A 26,019-nucleotide genomic window follows, 5' to 3' on the forward strand; every position below is an offset into this window, starting at 1 on the left:
AAAAGCCCTAATCATAGGGGACTCTGTGGCTCAAGGAGAGGAGTCAGGGAATTCAGCAGATATGTTTTGAGTAACCTAGGAATATTTTTAAAAATATTAGGAACACTTTTAAAAACTGTGTAGGATAGTATGAATACTCTGGGGATCACATTCCAGCAAAATGGTCATGTCCTAAACATCACCAAAGGGAACCAGGCAAGAGATCCAAGTCTTAGGGATCAAGACTGAAATGAACCACCAGTGCAGAATTCTTGTGACTGAACTTTTTGTTTTTAGCTGTCATTTTCCAGTCACTAGGTGTGGAAAAGCAGCAGCTAGGGGAATTTATACATTTAACTACTGATTAACTTATAGTTAATTCCATTCTAAAAAGGATATCTGGGAGCAAATAAATATCAAAAGTTATTTCTTGTCCTAGTCTTTGCTATACTGTAGTAGGTATTATCATCTAAACTTAGGAAAACAAGCTGCAAATACCAGGAAACCACTCACCTTATTTACAAGGGTATATAAGGCTTTGTCTTGTGCACCGTATTTTAAACACTGCCTAATCCAGGTGTGGATAGTCCAGTCTCTCAGGTACCAGCAGTTGGGGCTGTGTCGAAATCTAAATAAAGTGTAAGAAGAGAGAAAACTGGGGTTAACTCTGAAATGTCAATGCCAAAATGCATCCTCCATCAGCAGGTCCTTCTCTTAGATATTTATAGATGTGCAGTCAATGTGACCAAAAGTCCTAAAGGTCAACAGTCAATAAAAATTTGACTATAAAACCTGTTAACTGTAAAGTTTGAAATGGGAAAGAAGGCAGAATTATCAATAACAAAGTACTGTAAATGCTGTATTCCTTACTTAACGCTTCCTTATTCAACATCTTGTTTTTAAAATATGAGATTTCTAAAAAATAATCTGGGGGAAAATACTAACCATAGCATTATTACAAATACGCATTTCATTAGAAGAGAGATGTGAGGCTGACGCTGACACTTTTGAAGTTTAAAATAAAACAGATGAAGCAAAAATGAAGAAAGGAATAGCACAGCAACTCTAGAGGGAAATCAGCTTTGAGTTATACTGATATTTCTTATGGCACATAGGAGAGACTGGGACACTCTTCACCGAACCAAAAGAAAACAAAAAAGCAGAAAAAAATAAAAATGGTGCATAGTTAAACATCCAGGTCTTCCAGGATCCACATCCGCCACTGCCCTCTTCAAAGCTCCAGTCTAGCTCATCAGTTTGTCCATCTCCCATCTCCTTTTCGTTTCCTGTAGCTGCCCACGTGGTTTTAAAAGGCCGAAGCAGCCCGAGCGGAGGCGTGTGTGGCAGTGGTACCTACAAAGGAATGGAACTTAGAAAGGGATTCTGAGCGCTGCTCTTGCCTCAAGTGTGCAGCACACACTGGTGATACCCAGGGTTGGGGCGACTTCTTGTGCCTGCGGGTCCCTGCCACAGACTGAGGGAGAGAGGAGACGCTGCTCTGAGGAGCTGTTTAAAGAGCTCTGTGGTCCTTTTTCTGTTTATCTGCTGTGACTGGGACACAGGATCAAATGTCGTATCATGGCAGGGGAAGTCCCCATCTTTTCTTTAATTGTTCAGGAAGCACATCAATCTCCGGATCCTCCTTACAAAAATCAAACTGTTTTCTTAAATAAAAAAGGTAAGACAAAAACTTGGAGCAAAAGGATTTTGTGCCATATTTGAGTCGAGGATACGGCTAATACTAGTGTTTTTTAGAAGCTGGTTATTCAATCCGCCACCTGCTATTTCCTGCCATCTGCTATGGGGATAGTTTCCTGCTGAACAGGTTCTCTGCCAAAGTAAGAGCTGAGAAAAAGAGGAAGTGTGAAGTAGTATTTAATTTAGGATATTTATTAGTGCTCTGGTGAGAAATTTGGCAAAAATAAGATCTGAAGAGGTTTTGTGGATATAGTCACTTAACCCTCTCTAGACTTTGGAGTATCTTACATCTTGCTGGAAATTATTTCTCTTTCTTTACAGAATTAATCCCTTTAAAAGCAGAAAGATAGATGGGGCACCTGGCTGGTTCAGTCGGTGGAGCAGGTGACTTTTGATCTTGGGGTCATGAGTTCGAGCTCCATGTTGGGGGTAGAGCTTACTTTAAAAAATTTTTAAAAACCTATACAACTTTAAAAAAAAAAAAAGCAGAAAGATAGAAATATGCCAAATTATGTTCTGGATAAAAATGACCCAGCCAGAGAAAGGCACTGTACAGCTGCCCAAGATACTAGATCTAATGAGATCTTCTGCATAGAAATGAAACAAAATGTATCTTTTAGGATTTCATGCTTTCCCTCACATTTTAAAGTCAACAGTCAAGCTACTTAAGTTACTCTCCTTGTTACTCTGAAACATCTGATATTTAAAGCATAATGGCCAATTGAAAGTTTACTTATTTTTTAAAGAAACAATTCAAGAGAATTACCAGGTGTACTGCCTAAACGAGAGTGGTGCTGCCTTGCTGGGCTGTAAGCTCGCAGGGCAAGGAGAGGCATGCTGACCGGCCCAACACTGACTCCTCGGTGCCTGACACAGTTGGTGGCCCACAGGTTTTCAGCACATAAAAAAAGAGCTTCGGTCAACAAAGGTATAAAATGCTATAACGTGCTGATCATTTTGCTAACATCTACGACATATATGAAGAACTGTAAATTCCCTGTTTGGGGCATTAATAATTTCATTACAAACACAAAGTACACAAACATAGTTTCGCAACAGTAAGAGGTGGGAAACAGTTGGTGCTAAGGAGACACAGGGTACTGCTAGCTGCTGGGAAGTGTTTTGGGTAGCAGTGATTATTACGGTCTGTCCATTTTTCCTTTAAAAACAAACAAAATTAAAAATGCCAATTACCTTCTCTACCCAAGATTATTTTAAACCTAAACCTCATTTTAAAATCTAATCTTCTGCCTCAGGATGTCTCCAGTGACTACAGAAGTTGCGGCTTTTCTTTCTGATAAGACTTTAAAATAAGAGCACTGTAACCAAATCCAACCAAACCCCCTTTTCTCTTATTCAGGATCAGCAGACCATTTTTATTTAGGCTTTAAAGAAAACAAAGACTAACAGGACCTAGGTTTAGACCTTCAAAGCTCAAATTAAAATTTGTTTAAAGTCATTTGTTAACCATCTGAGGGTAACTTTCATACATGGGGGAACAGAACAATTTTATCTTCTCAAAGGTCTTTTCTTCTCACACTTCGATTTCTTAGAAACCTAGAGGGAAAGTTACTCAAGACTTCACACATCCAATATAATCATCTCAGCACAGCAGCCTTTGAGACATTTGCCAACAAACTCTCGGGGGTCTTTAATAAGTCTACTCTCTCCCTCATCCTGGAACGGGGCTAGTTGGTATGATCTCTGCTCTCTAAAACCAAGTAATCCAGATACACAACCATGTCTAGGACATGTCCAACTATGTGAGCATATTAAATCAATTTAGGAATAAGAAGGAAACACTACACATATTTTATGAAATATGCTGCCCAAACTGCAGTTCCTGCATTTCCCAGCCAGGCAACACATAAACTCCTTTCTAAGCCCTTACCAGTGTTAAAAAAGAAATGAGCACACAAACGTATGTGTGTTATCTAGCTGTCTAGAATATAAACAACTCAAACCATTGAGATAGTAGGGTCCTCCCCACTCTGGATGGTGAGTTTGAGAAGGATTTCTCTTTATCAATGCCGTTTTAAGCAGTTCAAACAGATAAACTTGGGCCCTTGCTCAGAACTGCCAGTGGTAATATGATAGGCAGGTAAGTCTCTGGAATGGATACTCGCCTGGAATGATTCTGTGGACTGCTGGACGAGCATTCTCCCTTTCAGCCAGGAGAAAGGCAAAGAGACGAGAACACAACTAACACATTGATTTTCCAATTTGCCTGCAAACAGACTGGCTTTTGTTCTCGCCTGCTCTGACCACCAGCCTGGCAGATTATAGGCGGCCACTGTAGGAGTCCCCTCTGTGCCCCGTGCCATCAGCTGTTTGCTCACCTCGACAGAAGCTTTATTATTGTCCAGGCCAGCAGGCTGCCAAGCTAGGCAAACCGTGTGAGTGTGGAAAAGATAAACAAAATGCAACCCAAATCTCCCCAACAATGCCCGTGCTCATGGAGGCCAGGGATATTCTGAGTTTCCAACTTAGAAAATATAAGTAAACTTACAACTATTCTAAGGACATCAGTTTTTCCTGGAGTAAGGAGGGGCACAGGAAGGAGAAGGAGAGAATGAAAACGTGCACTCTCAAGCTCTACTCTAGTTCTCAAAGTTGGTATCCCAAGGCCAAGGACCCTCTGTCCACAGTGCTCAGTGGAGTTCCAGGTGAAGACAGAACCGGCCTAAGAAGCCAAATCATGGCCAATCAAATGGCAGGAACTGGGAAGCTTCCTCTCCTCAAAAATCAGGCTATATTCACGACCGCTCAAGGGCATTCGCCTGCACCAATGCTCATTCAAGATTAATGTCACCAGGAAGGAAGCAGAGGAGAAACACAGGCTGCAAAATTGACCAGGGGCAGAAGTCTTTGATACCTTAGAGATTTTTTTAATCGGGGAAGAGAGGTTATATCAAAGAAGTCAAGAGTGAAAAGCAAAACACTAGAGACTGACTGTGATTACATAAAAGGTACTTTACTGCACGAAAAAGTCACAGGGTATTTCCTATTTGTAATCAATTTCATCATTTCATTGAAAAAAAAATAAAGGGGGAAACAGCCTTTTCTCCACAGGATTCATATAAAGGTTACTGTTGAAGGCAAAAGTGACAATGTTCATCAGCTCTTCAGTACAGCTAGTAAATGTGCTTCTGGCTGGGCAGGGCTAATGCACAGATGCCAGAGCCTGGAGCTCAGTGGCTCCACCATTTAGCTGCAGCACCGGCTCTTCCATATGAATGAGCAAGCTTTCCACAACGTTTATCTGATTAGGAGAGCCACCATCCTTAAACATACACATGCAGTTTTCCCTCCTCCCTAGTGAATTCCGTATCCTGTGGCAACAGGCTTTACAGATGGAAACCTCAGCTTTTGAGCTGGGCACACATGGAGGCGAGTGAGGGGCCAGGGTGAAGAGAGGAAAGAAACAGTGCCAAGAAGAAAATACAGCTGGTACTAAAGCCTGTCGTGTGGACTGCGAATCTTATCAGGGAAGCAAAGTGTGTAATTATTAAAAGGCCCGAGCACTTCCCTGAACTAGAACCAAAGGGTAGAAAGGGTGTCGTGTGACTATTTAAACCAGAATCTGATTCAATCACTGCTGACTTTCTCATCCTAAAAGGATAATTACTTTCTTTTGCAACCTTCTGGAAATTCTGCTTTCATCAATTATTAATCGCCCCCCCAAAAAAAACCCATAAATAAAATCAAATTTTGAGAATTTTTCTCATGACGATTATATTTTAGTCAAGTGTTTGAAAAAGGGGTAGGGTCTGATAAAGGAACTGATAATAAAGACACAGTATTGTAGATTTTAAAACTCTTGCTTGCCCTTGAGATCCCAGAGTCTTATTCTTACAGAGGAACTTCAGTTAATTTTAACTTTCAGCAAACATGTCCCAACTGTGCACTAAGAGAAGCACCAGGAGCAATAATCTGCTCTGAAATGCTCCCCCCTCATATGGTCAACCAGTTTGGGCTCAACCACTGCAGTGAATTCATTATCTCCCTCATGAAGCAGATAAAAAATGTTTATTTTCAAGTTCTAATACTTTTTTCTTTTTTAAAGGACAGGCTTACAGGGACAGAATGTACAAACAGTAAAATTCATACTTTTCAATGTATGGGTCTGTAAGTGTCCAGTTGTGTAATCACTACCACAATCAAGATGTAAGAACAGTTCTATCACCCCTAAAAACTCATTAATGCCTCCTTTGTAGTTAACCTCTCTATGGTTTGCTGGTCAATTTAAGCCAATTTTATATACATAACCTCAAGTCTTTTTCTAACCCCACAGTGATTAATTTATGAGAGGAAAGCAAATACGGTAATAAAACTACAATTTCTATCAGTTAGTTTATAATTCATATCCTGCCAATTTCCAAAAAGAATTTGAAAAAAATTAAAACCCAGTTTGCATAAGACCTTCTGGTATCCTTGTCTGCCATTCTAAAAAGGGTGATAAGTGAGTGGATTTTTGGTAGAGAATAACACAGGCATAGAATTTTGCAAATGTGAAGTGCTAAATAAATGCAGCATAATAACACATTTTTTGAAGTGAAGATGGATAACAGAGGGACTCGTTAGATATCAAAGTCAAAGTCTAAATTTGTCAGACTCGAGGCTTAAAAATGAGGTTATTAGCATTTCACCTGAAAACACAGTGGTATGACATATCAGGAAGTAGGAGAAATACTCCATTTTCCATGTCCTTTTACGGAACAGGAAGAAAGTAATGACAAGTAAGATAATTATGGCCCCAAATTATTCTCTTTCTCTTCTCTCTGACCTGGTTATTGTTTTGCCAGATGGACCTTTCTCCATCTAGGAAACATATTTTTTATTCATGAAGTAAGTATCTACCAAATAGCTACCCTGTGCCAGGTGATCCATATTCTAGTCCTCAATTTCCTTGAACTCCAATCTTAAAGATGGTATCTCTCCCTTTCTGATGTGGAAAGAACACTTATAGACTGACTCTGTTCTATTGTTCTTTCTCTCAAGGTATTTAAAGGTAAGAAGCCAACCAGAATGAAACCAGCTGTTCTTTGTCTGAAGCCTGGAACGCCATTTTTATCAGCCTCCAAAAGGTGATGCATGTGGATGACAGGGGAAGATTATTTGTTGGAGAATGGGAGAAGAAAATATATTTACAGTGATTGCTGGGATGCTTCCTTGCTTGTGATGGTCCTAAAAGCAGAAAATGGCTGGCTATGAAATTGCACCCAGAAGGGGCTCCTCAGCTACTTTAAAGCTGGACACAGGTTAGCTTCACACCTGAGACACTGTCACTGGAGGGCAAGGGGAGGCTAAAGGGAGGAACAGGAAGTTCTTTTAGCGAGGAACAGGAAACTGAGAAAAATTGGATCTTGGAACCAGTCCTATTTATAAAAGCACAGAAAGTTGTGGGAACTGGCTTGGTTTAGGCAGAGATAAGGGAAATATTTTCGGTTTTCGGTAGGAAATCTATGAACAATAAATGAGCCAGTTTTAAAAAGATGCAAACATTGCCTGTTGTCTTCTATAGTTTGGCTAGGAACTTCAGACAAACTTCTGCAAAATCATGAATAATACAATGACTAAGACAGGAAAATCACATATTTATTAATCACTGTCAGGGTGTACACATGAATAGTTCTGAGGAAGGGGAAGGTGAGAAACAAAACGGAGAAAAACAAAGGCATAAAAATCAGAATTTCTAGACTATTCTTGGCTTAGTAAAGTTGTCAGGATTAAGTCTGCCACAAAAGAAATGAGCAGGCAAAGGCTCCTGGCCCAGGGGATGAAGCACACCAGCAAAAAAAAAGCAGGGAAGAATTAAGCTGATGTTGAGCAGATTTATATGTGTATTTGTGTGTGAGATTATGGATTTCTTTAGGGGTATTTTTTTTAATAAACATATAATGTATTATTTGTTTCAGGGGTACAGGTCTGTGATTCATCAGTCTTACACAATTCACAGCGCTCACCACAGCACCCACCCTCCCCAATGTCCATCACCCAGCTACCCCATCCCTCCCACCTTCCTCCACTCCAGCAACACTCAGTTTGTTTACTGAGATTAAGAGTCTCTTATGGCTTATCTCCCTCTCTTTCGTCTTTGTTTCATTTTTCCTCCCTTCCCCTATGATCCTGTCTTGTTTCTCAAATTCCTCATATCAGTGACATCATATGATACTTGTCTTTCTCTGATTGACGTATTTCGCTTAGCCTAACACCCTCTAGTTCCAACCATGTCGTTGCAAATGGCAAGATTTCGGTTTTTTTCATTGGCTGCATAATATTCCATTATATATATATATAAACACCACATCTTCTTTATCCATTCGTCTATTGATGGACATCTAGGCTCTTTCCATAGTTTGGCTATTGTGGGCATTGCTGCTATAAACATTGGGGTGCACATACCCCTTCAGATCACTACATTTGTATCTTTGGGGTAAATACTCAGCAGTGCAATTGCTGGGGAGTAGGGTAGCTCTATTTTCAACTTTTTGAGGAACCTCCATACTGTCTTCCAGAGTGGCTGCCCCGCTTGCATTCCCACCAACAGTGTAGGAGGGTTTCTTTAGGGGTATTTCTGAGGGAAGAGAAGCTCAGCACTAATCTGGGTTTAAGAATCAGATTTTCTTTTTAATGAAGAAAAAAAGCACCTCGGTGTTTGCAACATTCTGATTCTCTAATACGTGGAAAAGCTGAATTCCATAAGGATTCTCCATTTATATCAAAAGGTAAGGTTGGATTTACTGCAGTTATACAACCCAAGTTCACAGCTAGTTTCTATTTCTGCAACTCCACTGACTTCCCTAGAAAGCTTTCAATCTCTTAACAGGTAGGAGAGAACTTTTTTATCCTCTCACGTCCTACAACAGTAGGTGTTTGATGATTTGGCGACAGTGACTCGGCCTGCTCAAGACTGTATAAATCCCAATAATGTATGTTGAAATTCACGAGTATTGTTTATAATGAAACAGTAATCCATTTCCAGTTTTGAAATATCATCCTACCTATAAACAGATGAGGCCAGGAGGTAACGCTACCTCTTTTTGTATGAGGCCGGAGGAGATAAGAGATGGCAGAGATGTCTGGGGCGCCTGGGTGGCTCAGTCATTAAGCGTCTGCCTGCGGCTCAGGTCATGATCCCAGGGTCCTGGGATCGAGCCCCGCATCGGGCTCCCTGCTCCGCGGGAAGCCTGCTTCTCCCTCTCCCACTCCCCCTGCTTGTGTTCCCTCTCTCGCTGTGTCTCTCTCTGTCAAATAAATAAATAAAATCTTAAAAAAAAAAAAAAAAAGATAGCAGAGATGTGGAATAATGTGGTTTCTGAAAAGCCACCTACTCTTTACTTCCTCTGCCTGCTCTTTCCTTCCCATCAAACAGGTCCATGGATCTTTTTGCAGTGTAGTAAGTTCAGGAATAGACAAACTGAAGGGAGAGTGAAACCACAAATATGAGGACAGAAGATAGAATACGTGGGTTCAAAGAACTCCCCTAACAAGTTCTAAACCAAAAACTTAGACACCTAAGACTGGAAGACATTCCAAAAGCCATCTAGGCCAAGTAAACTGGGGATAGGGGAAGGAAGAAAAGCTGATATACAGTTAGAGAATCTATAATTTAGTGCTGGTAGGGACCTTCAAAACCCACTGTTCACTGAACTATCTATTGAGAAGTTACTATTTACCAAGCCCTGTACTGGGTGATGTGAAATTGTCTAGTACAACTCCTTTACTTTATCAATGAAAAATCTTGGTGTCTACTGAGGTGAAAAGATTTAGGTTTGTAACAGGACCTAAACTAGACTCTTCAATCTTATTATTCCATCAGTCCTTCTCAATTCTTTTATTTGTAAGACATCTTTAAAAAGCATCTCTGAGGGCACCTGGGTGGCTCATTCGGTTAAGCAACCAACTCTTCATTCTGGCTCAGGTCATGATCTCAGGGTCCTGGGATCGAGCCCCGACTTTGGCTCAGTGCTCAGGGGGAGTCTGCTTCTCCCTCTCCCTATGCCCCTCCCCCTGCTCATGATCTCTTTCTCTCAAATAAAATCTTAAAAAAAAAAAAAAAAAGCATCTCTGCAGTTTGACAAAGGTCTCTAACTTACTGAAAAATAAATAACATCTTTTTTTAAAAATTTATTTATTTACTTGAGAGAGAGAGAGCACACAAGAGCACATGCATGCAAGCAAGGGCAGGGGGAGAGAATCTCAAGCAGACTCCCAACACGGGGCTCAATTTCACAACCCTGAGATCATGACTGGAGCCGAAATTAAGAGTCAGACATTCAACTGACTGAGATACCCAGACAACCCAAATAACATCTTTTCTAAATTTAGAAGCAGAATTCAGAGAAAAATACTCAAACTGTAAAATAGTTCTGGAATTGCCCTGAACTAGCTGTTCGACTTTGGGAAGTCACTCGATCCTTCAGGGTCTCAATTCCTGTAACTGTAAAATGAAGAGGTAGGATTATCTGGATCATGAACTCACATGTCCACAGGGGCCAGTCAGTTAATAGAAATGTATGAAGAACCATGTGAGACAATAGGTGCAAAGCTGTTTGTAACTATCAAGCAAAGTAGCTACTATTTTTGAAAACATAAACAAAATATACTGGAACTGTGGATTGGACCAGACCCCCTGAAACTCCTTCCAGCTCTCAAAGTTAATGACTCTATGGAATAATACGCTTAATCCACTCATTAAAACATCAGTCATTTACACGTTTCTATTACACCAGAAAAATGGCAGTGATACAAATAAGTGAATAGAGACTCAAGGATAAACAATCATTCAGTCCACAGCTGATTCTACCCTTTTCCACTATCCTCCACTCCCCTACCAGCTGAACATCATTTTACCCAGTCTGGGCAGTCAATATAGATTATTATGGGGGCACCAGACCTTGCAAAGTGGCCTCTAAAATTACAAGATGAAATGATAAAACCACTAAAGTTGAACTCAAGGTCCCGAAAGTAGATTTTAATTAGAGATCAAGTTCTGCAGGAAATAAAATTTTTAGCAATTAATCCCTCCACTAGTATTTCCTACTCCAATGAATATTATATTCAGTTTATATCTAAGAGTCAGCCATCCAAAGCAACTTTCCTATACAACACAAATTGTTCTGTATGTTGCTACTTTCTTCAACTCCTTAAATAAATTCCTGCTAAGCAGGTATAATTACCCAAACAATTCAATCATAACTTAGTTTTGGTATCAAACCCCCTATGATCTCGTTATTTCTAGAGCAGAAACAGTGGAACCCTTTAAAAAGGGGGGAGTAAGATGGGGGTGGTCATAGGGATATTAAGTTTTCAGGACACAATCACTTTTTATAGCTAAAAAGAAAAAAAATTTGAAAAACTGAGATTTAGATTTGTCAGTGCAACTGGTTTTCAGGAAGCTTTAACACTTAAAAAACAAAACAAAACAAACAAAACAAAACCAAACCCTTATTTATATATGAAGGTAAGTAGGAAAATTAAGGTGACCTTTCTTTTTTCTTGTGCTGCCAAATGTTTAAAATCAGGATGGCTACATTTATTAAGCAGCTCCCTTATTTAGCTTGGGCTAGCCCTGCCATACTAAAACCAAACTTAAAAAAAAAAAAACCTGAATATTTGAAATTCTACAAACAAACATAATATACTAAGAAAATGCTTAAGAATGTGCCAAATGCAAACTTAACTCCACAGGAATGCTATGGGTCTGAGACAATTCCTTTTTTTTTTTTTTTTTTTTTTTTTTTTTTTTTGAGCAATTTTTTGGAAGTTTGGTTTTTTTTCTACTTTGGGTGTGTGATAAAATTTGACATTTACAATGCCTGGTCCTGATATTCTCTTTGTGGGGTTTTTTTTTTACTACCTACATAGTATCTTTAATGATTATAGGACCATTCAGGTTCTATATTTCTTCTAGAATAAGTTCTGGTAAGTATATTATGGATTTATGCACTTCATTTAAATGCTAAAATGTGATTATAAAACTTTCATAAGATCCTCTCATTTCTTTAATCTCTGATGCACTTATAATTATACCAACTTTTCAATTTTGTAGTATTGTGTACTGGTGCCTTTCCTTTTCTTCCCTGATTAATCTTACCAGAACTTTAATTTATTAGTCATTTTCTTTTTTTTCTTTTTTTTTTTATTCTTATGTTAATCCCCGTACATTACATCATTAGTTTTAGATGAAGTGTTCCATGATTCATTGTTTGTGCATAACACCCAGTGCTCCATGCAGAATGTGCCCTCCTCAATACCCACCACCAGGCTAACCCGTCCTCCCACCCCCCTCCCCTCTAGAACCCTCAGTTTGTTTTTCAGAGTCCATCGTCTCTCATGGTTCGTCTACCCCTCCGATTTCCCCCGCTTCATTCTTCCCCTCCCGCTACCTTCTTCTTCTTTTTTTTTTCTTAACATATATTGCATTATTTGTTTCAGAGGTACAGATCTGAGATTCCACAGTCTTGCACAATTCACAGCGCTTACCAGAGCACATACCCTCCCCAGTGTCTATCACCCAGTCATCCCATCCTTCCCACCCCACCCCCCACTCCAGCAACACTCAGTTTGTTTCCTGAGATTAAGAATTCCTCATATCAGTGAGATCATATGATACATGTCTTTCTCTGTTTGACTTATTTCACTCAACATAATACCCTCCAGTTCCATCCACGTCGTTGCAAATGGCAAGATCTCATTCCTTTTGATGGCTGCATAATATTCCATTGTATATATATACCACCTCTTCTTTATCCATTCATCTGTTGATGGACATCTTGGCTCTTTCCACAGTTTGGCTATTGTGGACATTGCTGCTATAAACATCGGGGTGCACGTACCCCTTCAGATCCCTACTTTTGTATCTTTGGGGTAAATACCCAGTAGTGCAATTGCTGGATCATATGGTAGCTCTATTTTCAACTTTTTGAGGAACCTCCATACTGTTTTCCAGAGTGGCTGCACCAGCTTGCATTCCCACCAACAGTGTAGGAGGGTTCCCCTTTCTCCGCATCCCCGCCAACATCTGTCATTTCCTGACTTGTTAATTTTAGCCATTCTGACTGGTGTGAGGTGGTATCTCATTGAGGTTTTGATTTGGATTTCCCTGATGCCAAGCGATATTGAGCACTTTTTCATGTGTCTGTTGGCCATTTGGATGTCTTCTTTGGAAAAATGTCTGTTCATGTCTTCTGCCCATTTCTTGATTGGATTCTTTGTTCTTTGGGTGTTGAGTTTGATGAGTTCTTTATAGATTTTGGATACTAGCCCTTTATCTGATATGTCATTTGCAAATATCTTCTCCCATTCTGTGGGTTGTCTTTTGGTTTTGTTGACTGTTTCCTTTGCTTTGCAAAAGCTTTTTATCTTGATGAAGTCCCAATAGTTCATTTTTGCCCTTGCCTCCCTTGCCTTTGGCGATGTTTCTAGGAAGAAGTTGCTTCGGCTGAGGTCAAAGAGGTTGCTGCCTGTGTTCTCCTTTAGGATTTTGATGGACTCCTGTCTCACATTGAGGTCTTTTGAGACAATTCCTTTTAATAAGGTAATTGTAAGAAAGAACGATTATAAATTTTGAACAGCGAAGAGCTCATGCTTTAGTAATACACCAAATACAAAGATCTGGGTTTAACTGTTCTGGCTGGTAAATCTTCCATAAAACCACCATGCTATAGCTAAACAAAAGCTCTCACGCTGGCCCAAAAGGAGGGAATGAACAATTTGAAAAACATCTTTATTCCCTGAGAAAATTTTTTAAAATGTCTAAAAGTGCCAGGAGAGCTGTTTCAATGTGACTGCAGGCAGCTTTCCAAAGTCCCTCTGCTTCTCTAAGTATGACTCATAGGGAAAGCAGAGAGAGCATCTTGGCAAAGATACAGTCTTTCCTCTTTGGTTCCACCCTCCCACCCCTTTTATTAAAAAAAAAAAAAAAGCAGCTTTGATAGATAATAGTTAAAAAGATTCCAGACAGGCTTAACTGAAGAAGTTTGAACACCAGGGAGGCAAAATATCATTGTGGAAGTCTCTATTGTTTGCCACCGTGAGCCACAGACACAGGGAAGCATCTTCTGCATCCTAAAAAGGGCTGGTCCCATTGATCATGTGTCAGATTATGGCTGTGCTTTGTGGGAGAGGAGAGAGAAATGAACTATGAAAATACCTCCACTTCCCAAGCTTCAGAAACATCATTAGCTCATATGCTGGACGATTACAGTGAGCTGGAAGGGGCAGGAGCTTGTCCTTTATGAGTGCCCATTAAGTGGAATTTCAACTGTGGTAGCTGGAGGCTATCCATCTGTGCATGGCTGCTATAATGCTTGCAGCCTCCAGTCAACAGGCACAATTTTTCCTTCCCTAATTTTAGGCAAAAAAAGCAAGAGAGCTAGTTTTTTGTTTTTTGTTTTTTTTAAATAAAAAGAGAAGCAACGTTAAGGAAAAGTTGAATGTCGAACTAGAGAGAGAAGAGTTTTACTTGGGTATCTATATGGAGTCACTTATTATAACAGAATGGAGAATTTGGTGTTGGCAAAGCTGTTCTCTTCTCCATGTGCTCATCCACCAACCTACCATGAATTAAGATATTACGCTGGGCACTAGGTGACAGAGATAAACACATATACTCCTTGCCTTCAGTGACGTTAGATTGGGATTATCAAAACACAAGTATTTTGTGAGCATCTGAAACAAGCTTAGGTTAATTCATTACCATCAATGCAAGTCCTCATTTACTTAACACTGATTATTTCATAACACCCTGATACTAAATTTTCAAAAACTGGCTCTCAGAAGAGAAGTGAATCCAACTTTCCTCTCCTCTTCTTAGTATGTCTTTTTCTGTTTGTTTTCTTTGGATATATGTAAGAAATAAAGTATTACAGATATAAAAGCTGTACCTGCCTGGGTGGCTCAGTTGGTTGAGCATCTGACTCTTGGTTTCAGCTCAGGTAGTAATCTCACTGGTTGTGGGATCAAGACCCAAGTCGGACTCCCCACTCAGCAGAGAGTCTGCTTGAAGATTCTCTCACTCTGCCCCTCTCCCCACTCCCATGCACATTCTCTAAAATAAATAAATCTAAATTGCCCTGAACTAGCTGTTTGACTTTGGGAAGTCACTCGATCCTTCAGGGTCTCCTGGCAGAGATGTGGAATAATGTGGTTTCTGTACCCTTCTGTACCCTTCTGCTGCTACTTTCCGAGGAATAACGTTGGTGTCCATCACACTCGTACATGTTTTTATACCTTTATCACCTAGGGATAAATCCAATTTAAGGTACATGTATGTGCCTTTTAACTCTGCATTCAAGGCCTGTCTGATAGAGAACTGAGCCAGCCAAACCACAGCATTGTGTATTTTGCCAGGGGCAGAAGAGTAGGGACAGAAGCGACAAAATTATATCTCAGATAAAAGGTGGGATCAGACGCCACTTTTACCGCAGAAATTAATCAGCACCACCACCAGGAAAATCCCTGACAAGGTGATTGTTGCTCTGCATTTGATTGGAACCCAGCCCTAACTCGCTGACTTGGTTAAATCAACCTGAGAAGCAGTTTTGTCATCTATAAAATAGAGGTGAAAATACCTTAATCACGACAAGGTTACTTTGAAAATCAAAGGAGAATTAGGTAAGTATTTTGACAACTTTTAATCCTCTATGGAACCAAGCAGAGTACAAATATGCACAAAAACAAATATTATTATTAGTCTATTTGATATAGCACTTGATGGCATTCTATCTGGTACTGCTCACTATTTGCTTTAAATATGTTTCATTCCTAAGACTAAGGCCTGTGGCATAACTGCCTGTGGGAGTAGAGAAGTAGTTAAGACACAAGATTTGGCATCAGGTGGTCTTCATTCCTACTTTACAACCCCCAGGAAACTGACTCTAAACCTGAGGATGCCACCTGTAAAATGAGTAAAAGTTGTCAGCACCTCACATGGCACAACTCTGGATTGATACGAGCATTGAGGAGGTTGGACGTGTAAACTCCTTGAAACAATGGCCAGCACACAGCCCTTTCCAACAGGCTGGACAGAGCAGCTGACAGTAGCCACATGCAAAAGGACACAGAGTTAAATGTGAACTCCACTGACTATTCCCTCCACCTAGGCTGTGACTTGCATAGTGCTGGGCACACACCAGCAGCAAATACCTATCATCAGCCAACTGGGATGGATACAGTAGGAAGGACAGGGTCAGTAAGAGGGTGAAGTGTCCCGTGTGCCTCATTCCTCTAAAAACAATCTCAAAGGAGGAGCTGGAAGGCGAACCAGAGGGGAGAACAGAGAGGCCTTCCACAATCACAAAGGCTCAAAGCCAACCAGTTCAGGGGTGTGCCAGTCAGTCTGATGACTGGTAGTAGGGTTTCTGATCTTATGATAGAAAAAGGTCTCGGCAGAGAGATGGGAGTCAGGAGATGACCTAGTAAGGAGTTAATTTACCTATTACTGCTCTTCTACTCTTGGACTGGTTTCACAACCTTGGCAAGCCAGAGTTACAACACAACAGAGATTATGCCTTGAGTCCTCTGTTGGTTCAGTGCCCACCAGCCTCTGTCTGGCTGCACTCAATAACTAAGGAGTGTGAATATCTACCGAAGATAAACTGAACCACTCAAAAGAGAAGTTACCAAGCACTGCTCGTGGCTCTTGATCTACGCTTGGGGCAGAATCTCAGAGGAAGGAAAAAGGTATCTATATGGGGCATGCCACCCATCCAAGCCTAGGAAGTAAAGGAAAAGAGCAACAGAGGCAATGCATTTGCTGCTGAGCAAGCTGCTGTCCCAGCCTGTAATCTTTGCCCACCCATCTGCCGCACCGCGCCCCCCCAGAAGCCAAGAACCCTCTTTTCCATCTTTTATGCACTACTAGTAAGCCAAAAAGACTTTAAGGCTGAAAGCTCCCATTCCTGCCTGCAACCCAGATGGAGCCATCAGCCCTTTCACAACCTGGGCAAAGCAGCTGATGGTAACCACATGACAGCAAAGGACCACTGAGTTAATGGAATATCTATGAAAACAAATATACAATAGTTTTTTTCAAGTTAAAAAAACTGTGAATACAACCAATAACTGTGTTTTAGGATCCTATGTTAAGCTAGGCTCAAAAAATGAGAGAAAGACATAGCTGTTGCTACGGTGGCCACAGTATTTGATCATCTCTAAGATTTCCCATAATCCCATGCAAGTATAGAAAAGTCTGATTTATTAGCAATACTTGTACTAACTATATTTTTAGGAATGAATGAATATTTATAAAAGGGTGCAACACACTGAGAAGCTTGCTTTTTTTGAATATTTAGATCTTTTTAAATTTAATTTTTTAATTTTTTTAAAGATTTTATTTGAGACAGACAGAGAAAGAGAGTGAGCATGAAAGGGGGAGGGGCAGAAGGAGAGGGAGATAATCTCAAGCAGACTCCCCGCTGAGTGCGGAGCCCAACATGGGGCTTGATATCATGACCTGAGCCAAAACCAAGAGTCAGACATTCAACCAACTGAGCCACCCAGGCACTCCTAGATCTCTTAAAAAAAAAAAAAAAAAAATCATGCTGAAGGGAAGCTTCCTTTTCCTGAACCAGTTTGTGCAAAATCTTCATCTAACTGTAACTGAGAATGATGAGAAGGATCAAAATAACAGTATCACTAATTAAAAAGTACTGAACATTTCCTATGTGCATTATCCTCAGTACTTTATACTTTTTCGTTTTTACAGAGTAGGAAACTGAAAACTGAAAAGGATAAAAATCTAGCCTGAGAGCTTGCAATAAAGCCAACACAGGTGGTTTTTATTTTTACTACAGTGTTTGAAAAAGACTACTGGTTGCTGTTGAGCATCAGTAGTTAGCTTCATTTAGATAGCCTGCTTTACAAAAAAATGTGTCACTCTGAACACTAGAATTACACTTGGCACAGCAGGATGTTCATATCATGAGAGGAATGTAGAAGTGAAGACAATAGGTTCTTATGCCAGGGTAGACTGACAGGGCTATTTTGTTGGGTAACCCCCCCAACCCACGCCCCAGTCCAGGTCTTTTCTCTTGGGTTGTTCAGTGTCCCCAGAGAGGACTCCTCCAGGCTCCTCCCTGAGAGGGATAATAATCCTTACATCGCCAAGTCCAGAGTCCTTCTGGTTCAGTCTCTCCAGAAAGAAAACTATCAGTCTTCTGCTAGGGTTGGAGAGAAACAATCTGGGTATTTCACTACTTCTGAAAACATCCTCATCCCTTGATGCTTTTTCTTTATGAGTCTTTCTAGGGTCCTATGGTATAGATGCTCTTGCAACCAAATTTCTCCTCCGGCCAGCTTCAGTGGTAGCTTTCTCTTTCTGCTAAGTGTGTTACCTCTTGTCAACTATTTTATAATTTTCAAAATTTTGTTCCTATTGTTTTCTGTTCTCTTTATTTTTTAGATTTTTGTCTTTTTTTTTAACTTTCATTGTCATGTTTATAGAGGTTTTATAAGGAATAGAACTAAGACCTTATGTTCAACCTGTCAGAAGTCAGAAGACTTCTATAAGGCATTTGATCTCTGTGAACTAGTCAATGGATTGTACAATAATCTGAAAGCAACGATGGAAAGAAAACGTATTTCAAACATTCAAATGTATTTCAGCAGTAATATCCTCTGCTTAAAGAACACATCTTGAGGAAGACACTTAACTCTCTGGATTTCTGCTTCAGTAAATTGCAAAACAAAAGCTAGATCAGAGAACAGCCCTTTAACAGCCCCATTAACTCTAATATCCTTCAACAAAGGCCCAAAATAAATCACAGTGCTATTATTTGTTCAATCTAAAATATTTTATTGAAAACATCTGTGCACATATATTAAGAACCCCCAATATGTGGATGATATGCTAAGTGTTAAAAGAATATTAAGACAAGGTCCCTAAATTGTAATATTCCTTCTTTCTCTTTTCTGGGGGAAAAAAGGATAATCACACGTGACAACATTATTCAGGATTACCAGAAAAAGGAAACAAAGTTAAATCAAGCTTGGCAAATTCTCTTTCAAGAAGGTAGAAAATTCAGAAGAAGGTTGAAAATTATGTAATATTGCAACAATGTCTTAAAAGATGAAACTTCAGCCATACTCACAGAACTTTCTCTGCTCTGATGATTTAAAAAAAAAAAAGTTTTCTCTATATGTGAAGGGTCAAGAAGCTAGGAGAATGGATCTCACAAAACTATGAAACCAGTAAAACAGGAACGATCTAGCTCAGGCTGAAGCACCAAGGCACTTCTGTGTCAACAGCTGATGCCATAGCCCAGCTTCCTGGCATATCGGCATGGAGAGAGATCTCTATGTAACAGAAGGGAGGGGAAAAAGAAAAGGGAATGGGGGGGGCACCTGGGTGGCTCAGATGGTTAATGTCTGCCTTCGGCTCAGGTCATGATCCCAGGGTCCTGGGACCAAGTCCTGCATCAGGCTCCCTGCTCAGTGCAGAGCCTGCTTCTCCCTCTCCCTCTGCCATTCCCTCTGCTTGTGCTCTTCTGTCTCTCTGTCAAATAAATAAATAAAATCTTAAAAAAAAAGAAAAGGGAAGAGGGGAAAGGGGGAATATAATGACCACCTGTACTTATTATCCTTAGGGTTCAAAGTTAACGCCATTTCCCCCATACATGGACCCCCCCCCTACTTTGTATGTAAGGAGGAGAGCCACCGTCTAACAGAGATAGGAAACTGTCAGACTGTACTGAATATGGTACCGCATTAGAACAAGGAACAAGATCTCTTCCTTTGCACACTGTGGAGACCTGCAGGCATGATGGCACAATACAGCAATATGGCACCTGACAGCACCCGCTTCCCAGTGCATGTAACTGAACTTTTCATTCCTTGCAAATGCCACACAGGATGTGACATTACACACAAGCCATGTCATTAGGTGTATTTTATTTTGTACCAATTCAAGGGATAATAAAAACCCAAAGGGTTGAGTTAAAAATTATACTTCAGTGAATTTGGGTCTTTCAACAATCAGGACTGTTGCATATGTTTAATAATCTTGTGCTTTCTGGCTACCACTGTCCTTTGCTTTAGAGAAGCGCCTGCCGCCAAGAATGTGAAGGTCATTTTTACTCACTGAATCAAATAAATATGTGAGATTTAGTAGCTCTGTAAAGAAGAGCTTATCTTTCATACCGATAATGTAATACATTTATTGATATGCATTCACTAAACACATATACATCTGAAATAAGGACAGCAAACGTGGACAAAAGGCTAATGCCTATATATTAGTTCGGTACCCATCTGTCTCTGGTATGACACTCACGAATAACAGGACTTTCCTGTGGCCCAGGGCCATGCCTTGACAGCTCTTCTCTCTCTAGGCACTCAGATGACAACACCGACACGATGTGTTCAGTAACAAAAGAGTGCTCAGTTTTTTAACTCTTAAATTTTTCCAGTCACTGTGTTCACCACTTCCTAAAGATTATTTCATTTATGTGTCGAAACAGCTCTATGTAGCGTAAGTATGCTACTATCTCCATTTTACAGATGAGAAACCTCAACATCAAAGGGTTAGACAATTTCCCCAATGTCACGCAGTTAGGATGAAACAAGGCCAGGATTTAAACCCAGACAGTCTGACTCCAGAGCTCTTGACCACTGAGCTATACTGCCTGATACTATAATCAGGTGATTTTATTTATTTTAAAAAATTTTATTTGTGACAACATTTTATTTTATTTATATTTTTAAGTAAGCTCTATGTCCAATGTGGGGCTTGAACTCAGGACCCCAAGATCAAGAGTCGCACGCTCTACCAATGGAGCCAGCCAGGCGCCTCTAATCAGGTAGATTTTACGGTAAAATTTGTATTAACTTTCTACCAAAAAGACTGGGGCTTTTTAATGCTCCACTCAGGGTATCAACAATGACACAGGAGGTGCTATTCCAATTAAGATTACCTTCTAGGAAAAGGAGCTTTTGGCTAGAAAACTTGTCATTTTCAGAAATTAGAGATAAAATCATTTGGTTTGAATCATACTGAATGAAAGTCATTGGCCTTTCTCCCCTGATCCTGGAATGCAATATTATAACTAGATGTTTAGCAAGCTACCCCAGCCCTAGAATTTCCACTATTATTCACTAACGACAATCAAATGTCACCATTTGCTATTACATCTCTTTAATGACCATAATGCATCTAATGAGATCACAGACAGGTATATCTGTGTATATCTGATATATTCCATGCATAATGGAATTATGTGTTTCATTCCCATTCATGTTTATACATATACTCACACATAAAAAAATGCTATCAAATGGAATACTATGCACCTTACATTCTAGAAGCACAGCTACACCCATTCCAAAAATTTAATTACCTAAAGGTATTAATAAATGAAGAGGTAAAATAAAATTTAAGGGGAGGGGTAGATAGCGACTTAAAATAAAATTTAAGAGGAGAAAGGTCCCATGCTCACTTAGTGGCAAGACATCCTATTGTGAGAATATTGTAGAGCTGTTAAGGGACACTTCTACTTATCCATTCAACCCCTTCACCTTCTTCATTACAAAAAAAATGAGCTTGCAATGATAAGGCAAACATGATCAAGAGCTCTTTGACAATTTCATTATGTAAATTATATTAACTGAGCCTTCATGTATTGCCCTCTCTCTTTTCTCCCAGCTATCCAAAGGCATTTAGCATTGTAGTGGGCATGACTGCAGAAATGTACAGGTGAGGGGGAGTGGAAGTGGTTCAGAAAGAAGCCTCACTGAGGAAGGAGTATTCCATGTGCTCTGATTTTAGGCATTTGCCCACGTGAACCTTAAATGAGTCTATAGCAATGCTCATTTTCTCATAAAATGCCCACCCATTCTGTACTCAACACCTCTATGCTGACTTATGCTCTGTTATCAGATCTCAAGAATAATTAGAAAACATTAAGAGACTCCTTGAAGTCTAATGTATTCATCCATTCATCATCAGAAGGTAATACTATTCTTACAAGATGCTGTGGTAAGTCCTCTACAGAACAACCAAACATGCCATTCTTGGTAACCTCAGGATTTAAAGGCAGTCCCTAAGATGATTTCCTAAAGAAATACAAATATAAGTACAACAGATAAGTAAAATAGATGTGCAACTATATGTCATCTACATACCACTGACAGGAAGGAAACTCAACCACCATAAGGTATCCCATGTACATGAAACTTGGGCTTTGATTCCCTACCCCCACCAAATGCTATTTATAATTGTAATGTATTTTGGTGGAATTTTTATATAACTGTACCCTATTACAAATGACTATGTGACTCTGGGAAAATCTTTTATTCCTTCTCTCTTATAGTTTCCAGCTCTGTAAATCACATTATTTTGAACAACCTCTCAAACACAGATGACATCAAAGAAACCTGACCAGAGAAGCTGGTAGGAAAGGTCATGAATCTAAGTGAATGGACCTGCTGTTCCAAAAATGCACTGATGTGTATTGTGTGATATAAAGAAGCCTACTATGTTCTGATTTTTGGTTTTAGAGGCTAGCAAGTAAAGGGAGACAACACATTTTGCCTCTAGGATCAAGGCTGAATATGAACCATTTTGTTTTCATGATTTCAATGACCAAAAAGATGTTGGGTAGAAATGCAGGTAATAAAATAGCTTACCTAGATGCAAATAACCATTGAATCTATATATCTCCAGGCCAAATATGGCCCATAGCTGCAGACACATTTCAATTGCTTCCTGGACATCTCCATTTGGTCTCACAGAGGCTCTTCAGAGACACCACATTCAGAACTAAAAATATCTACTTTATCTTCTGCCCTTCACTTCTGTTTAAACTTCCTGTATTCTTAATCTTCATTGATCTAAGATCACTTAAGATCACCCAAATTCCATGATCTGAATTCTACTACCAGACTTCCTGAATATCTCATAGCCTCTGTTCTACCACAGTTTAAAAGTCTAATTCCTCCAGTGGCTTTTTTTTTTTTTTTAAGATTTTTATTTATTTATTTGAGAGAGAGAGAGAACATGAGGAGGGGGTGGACAGAGAGAGAGGGAGAAGCAGGCTCCCCACTGAGCAGGGAGCCTGATGTGGGGCTCGATCCCAGGACCCCGGGATCACGACCCGAGCCGAAGGCAGACACCCAATGACTGAGCCACCCAGGCGCCCCTCCAGTGGCTTCTTTACAAGACTGCATTTGAAAGCCTTTTTTTTTTTTAATTGCAAGAAACTATCTTTTCTGATATAAATGTAGTAATCTTCTTGTAAATTCAATCAGTATAGAAGTACAGAGAAGTAAAAATCATCTGAATTCTCATGACCAAGAGCTAGTTTTCCACTGTTTATTTAACCAATCCTCTAGCCATTTAACTAATCTCCTAATACTGGGCATATTTCACTTTTAAAAACAAAACTATAGCTAATTTTCTTGACCTATGTACAGATTTTTCCTTAGGATAAATTCTTTCCAAAAAGTACCAATTAAAGTTTGTTGAGAATATCTGTTGCTATGAGAATGAATACTACTCAACTTTTAATCATCCTCAAGATGACAGACAAAAAGTATTTCATTATGTTATTTATTTGCATATTTTACTTAGTGGTAAGGCTGAACATATTTTCATATGCTTACTGGGTATTCCTTGTTTCTAGAACTGCCTTTGTACTTCTTTTCTACTTAATGTTTACCTTCCTATTTTACTTATAATTTAGAACTAATTATTAAGTTTATTAATATAAGAACTAATGTTTTAATTACTCATTTTTTAAAAAGATTTATTTATTTATTTATTTATTTATTTATTTATTTATTTGACAGAGAGAGACACAGCAAGAGAGGGAACACAAGCAGGGGGAGTGGGAGAAGGAGAAGCAGGCTTCCTGCTGAGCAGGGAGCCTGATGTGGGGCTCAATCCCAGGACCCTGGGATCATGACCTCAACCGAAGGCAGATGCTTAACAACTGAGCCACCCAGGCGCCCCTAATTACTCTTATTTTTTGTATCATATTACTTAGATTAAGGAATTTTGTATTTTACTTTTTAAACGTTCTTATGAACAAATCTCTTGTCTTTTACTGTATGATTTTAGATATTTATGTCACGTTCAGAAAGGTCTCTATGTGTCAAGATTACAAACATTTGCCTATTATATTTTCACATACTAAGATGGTTTCAGTTTTTAAATTTAAATCTTTAGTCACTTGGAATCCATTCTGCTATGAGGATACAGGAAAGCCTGAAGAGTATCTTCCCATCACATATTTCTTAAGTTATATGTCCAGTTTTCCAGGCACTGATTTTTGTTTTCCCTACTGTTTTATTTCTCCTTTTTATCTACTGACTCCTAATTTTAAGATAATCACACATGTTTTTGACTGTGTTCTGAGTGAAACAAGGCTCCCCTTACAACATATATCATAGAGAGAAAAGTTTATCACAATATAATCAGAAAGGGATTATATCCTGCTCCTTATCCTACAAACTTTTTAAAAAATCTTTTTGTGCTAAAAACAGTGCAGAGATAAAATGGCTGGCCATTGAGAGAATGTGTAAAATCACTACATAATAAAATATGTATCAGATATAAAAGAATCTCATCTAACAGTGAAGTAGTCAAGTAGTCAAAATGTTGTTACAAGTAATTAGATGGTTCAAAATATACATGGAATACTGAGCCGGTGTTTCCAGGGCAACAAAACAACCAAGTTTCATAGTACTTTCTACAATAATTAACTAAATCATTTACATTTAAGTGGCACCTTCCCCATGCTTCTAAAGATTGCTACATTGGTGTGATTAAAATGCGATCAGGAGATGGGATCGGGAGCAAGATGGCAGAGGAGTAGGAGACCTAAATTTTGTCTGGTCCCAGGAATTCAGCTAGATAGTTATCAAACCATTCTGAACACCTACAAACGCAACAGGAGAATGAAGAAAAGAATAACAGCAATTCTATGAACAGAAAAGCAACCACTTTCTGGAAGTGTATATTTTTTCTGGGGTCGTTAAACTCTTTTAGCATTTTGTTCTCTCATTCATCTATTCTTCTCTGGACAAAATGACAAAATGGAAAAACTCACCTCAAAAAAAAGAACAAGAGGTAGTGCCGACTGCCAGGGACCTAATCAATAAGGACATTAGTAAGATGTCAGAACTAGAGTTCAGAATGACGATTATAAAGATACTACCTGGGCTTAAAAAAAAGCATAGAAGATACTAGAGAATCCCTTTCTGGAGAAATAAAAGAACTAAAATCTAACCAAGTTGAAATAAAAAAGGCTATTAATGAGGTGCAATAAAAAATGAAGGCTCTAACTGCTAGGATAAATGAGGCAGATATAGCCCATAGGCCCTGGTTTGCCAACCTATCGGGACTTCATCAAGATAAAAAGTTTCTGTACAGCAAAGGAAACAGCCAACAAAACCAAAAGACAACTGACAGAATGGGAGAAGATATATGCAAATGACATATCAGATAAACGGCTAGTATCCAAAATCTGTAAAGAACTTACCAAACTCAACACCCAAAGAACAAAGAATCCAATCAAGAAATGGGCAGAACACATGAACAGACACATTTCTGCAAAGACATCCAAATGGCCGACACATGAAAAAGTGATCAACATCAATGGGCATCAGGGAAATACAAATCAAAATCTCAACGAGATACATCACACCAGTCAGAATGGCTACGATTAACAAGTCAGGAAACGACAGATGCTGGCAAGGATGCGGAGAAAGGGGAACCCTCCTACACTGTTGGTGGGAATGCAAGCTGATGTAGCCACTCTAGAAAACTGTATGGAGGTTCCTCAAAAAGCTGAAAACAGAGCTACCCTATGACTCAGCAATTGCACTATTGGGTATTTACCCCAAAGATACAAATGTAGTGATCCAAAGGGGCACGTGCACCCCAATGTTTATAGCAGCAATGTCCACAATAGCCAAACTATGGAAAGAGCCTAGATATCCATCAACAGATGAATGGATAAAGAAGATGTGGTATATATACACAATTGAATATTATGCAGCTATCAAAAAAAATGAAATCTTGCCATTTGCAATGATGTGGATGGAACTAGAGGGTATTATGCTGAGCAGAATAAGTCAATCAGAGAAAGACAAGTATCATATGATCTCAATGATATGAGGAATTTGAGAAACAAGACAGAGGATCATAGGGGAAGGGAGGAAAAAATGAAGCAAGACGAAACCAGAGAGGAAGACAAGCCATAAGAGACTCTTAATCTCAGTAAACAAACTGAGTGTTGCTGGAGTGGAGGAGGGTGGGAAGGATGGGGTAGCTGGGTGATGGACATTGGGGAGGATATGTGCTATGGTGAGCACTGTGAATTGTGTAAGACTGAAGAA

General features: G+C 39.4%; 1 protein-coding gene across 1 annotated transcript in view; it reads right to left on the reverse strand.

Annotated features, from left to right (window-relative positions):
• Positions 1 to 26,019, reverse strand: part of MRPS27 (mitochondrial ribosomal protein S27) — a 103,382-nt gene that overhangs the window by 21,011 nt on the left and 56,352 nt on the right. The window contains exon 5 of the mRNA XM_021700312.1: positions 493 to 607. Within this exon, the coding sequence (XP_021555987.1) occupies positions 493 to 607 (115 nt within the window). The remainder of the gene's footprint in view (positions 1 to 492; positions 608 to 26,019) is intronic.

The sequence above is a fragment of the Neomonachus schauinslandi genome, chromosome 7 (assembly GCF_002201575.2).
Source record: "Neomonachus schauinslandi chromosome 7, ASM220157v2, whole genome shotgun sequence".
Taxonomy (NCBI): Eukaryota; Metazoa; Chordata; class Mammalia; order Carnivora; family Phocidae; genus Neomonachus; species Neomonachus schauinslandi.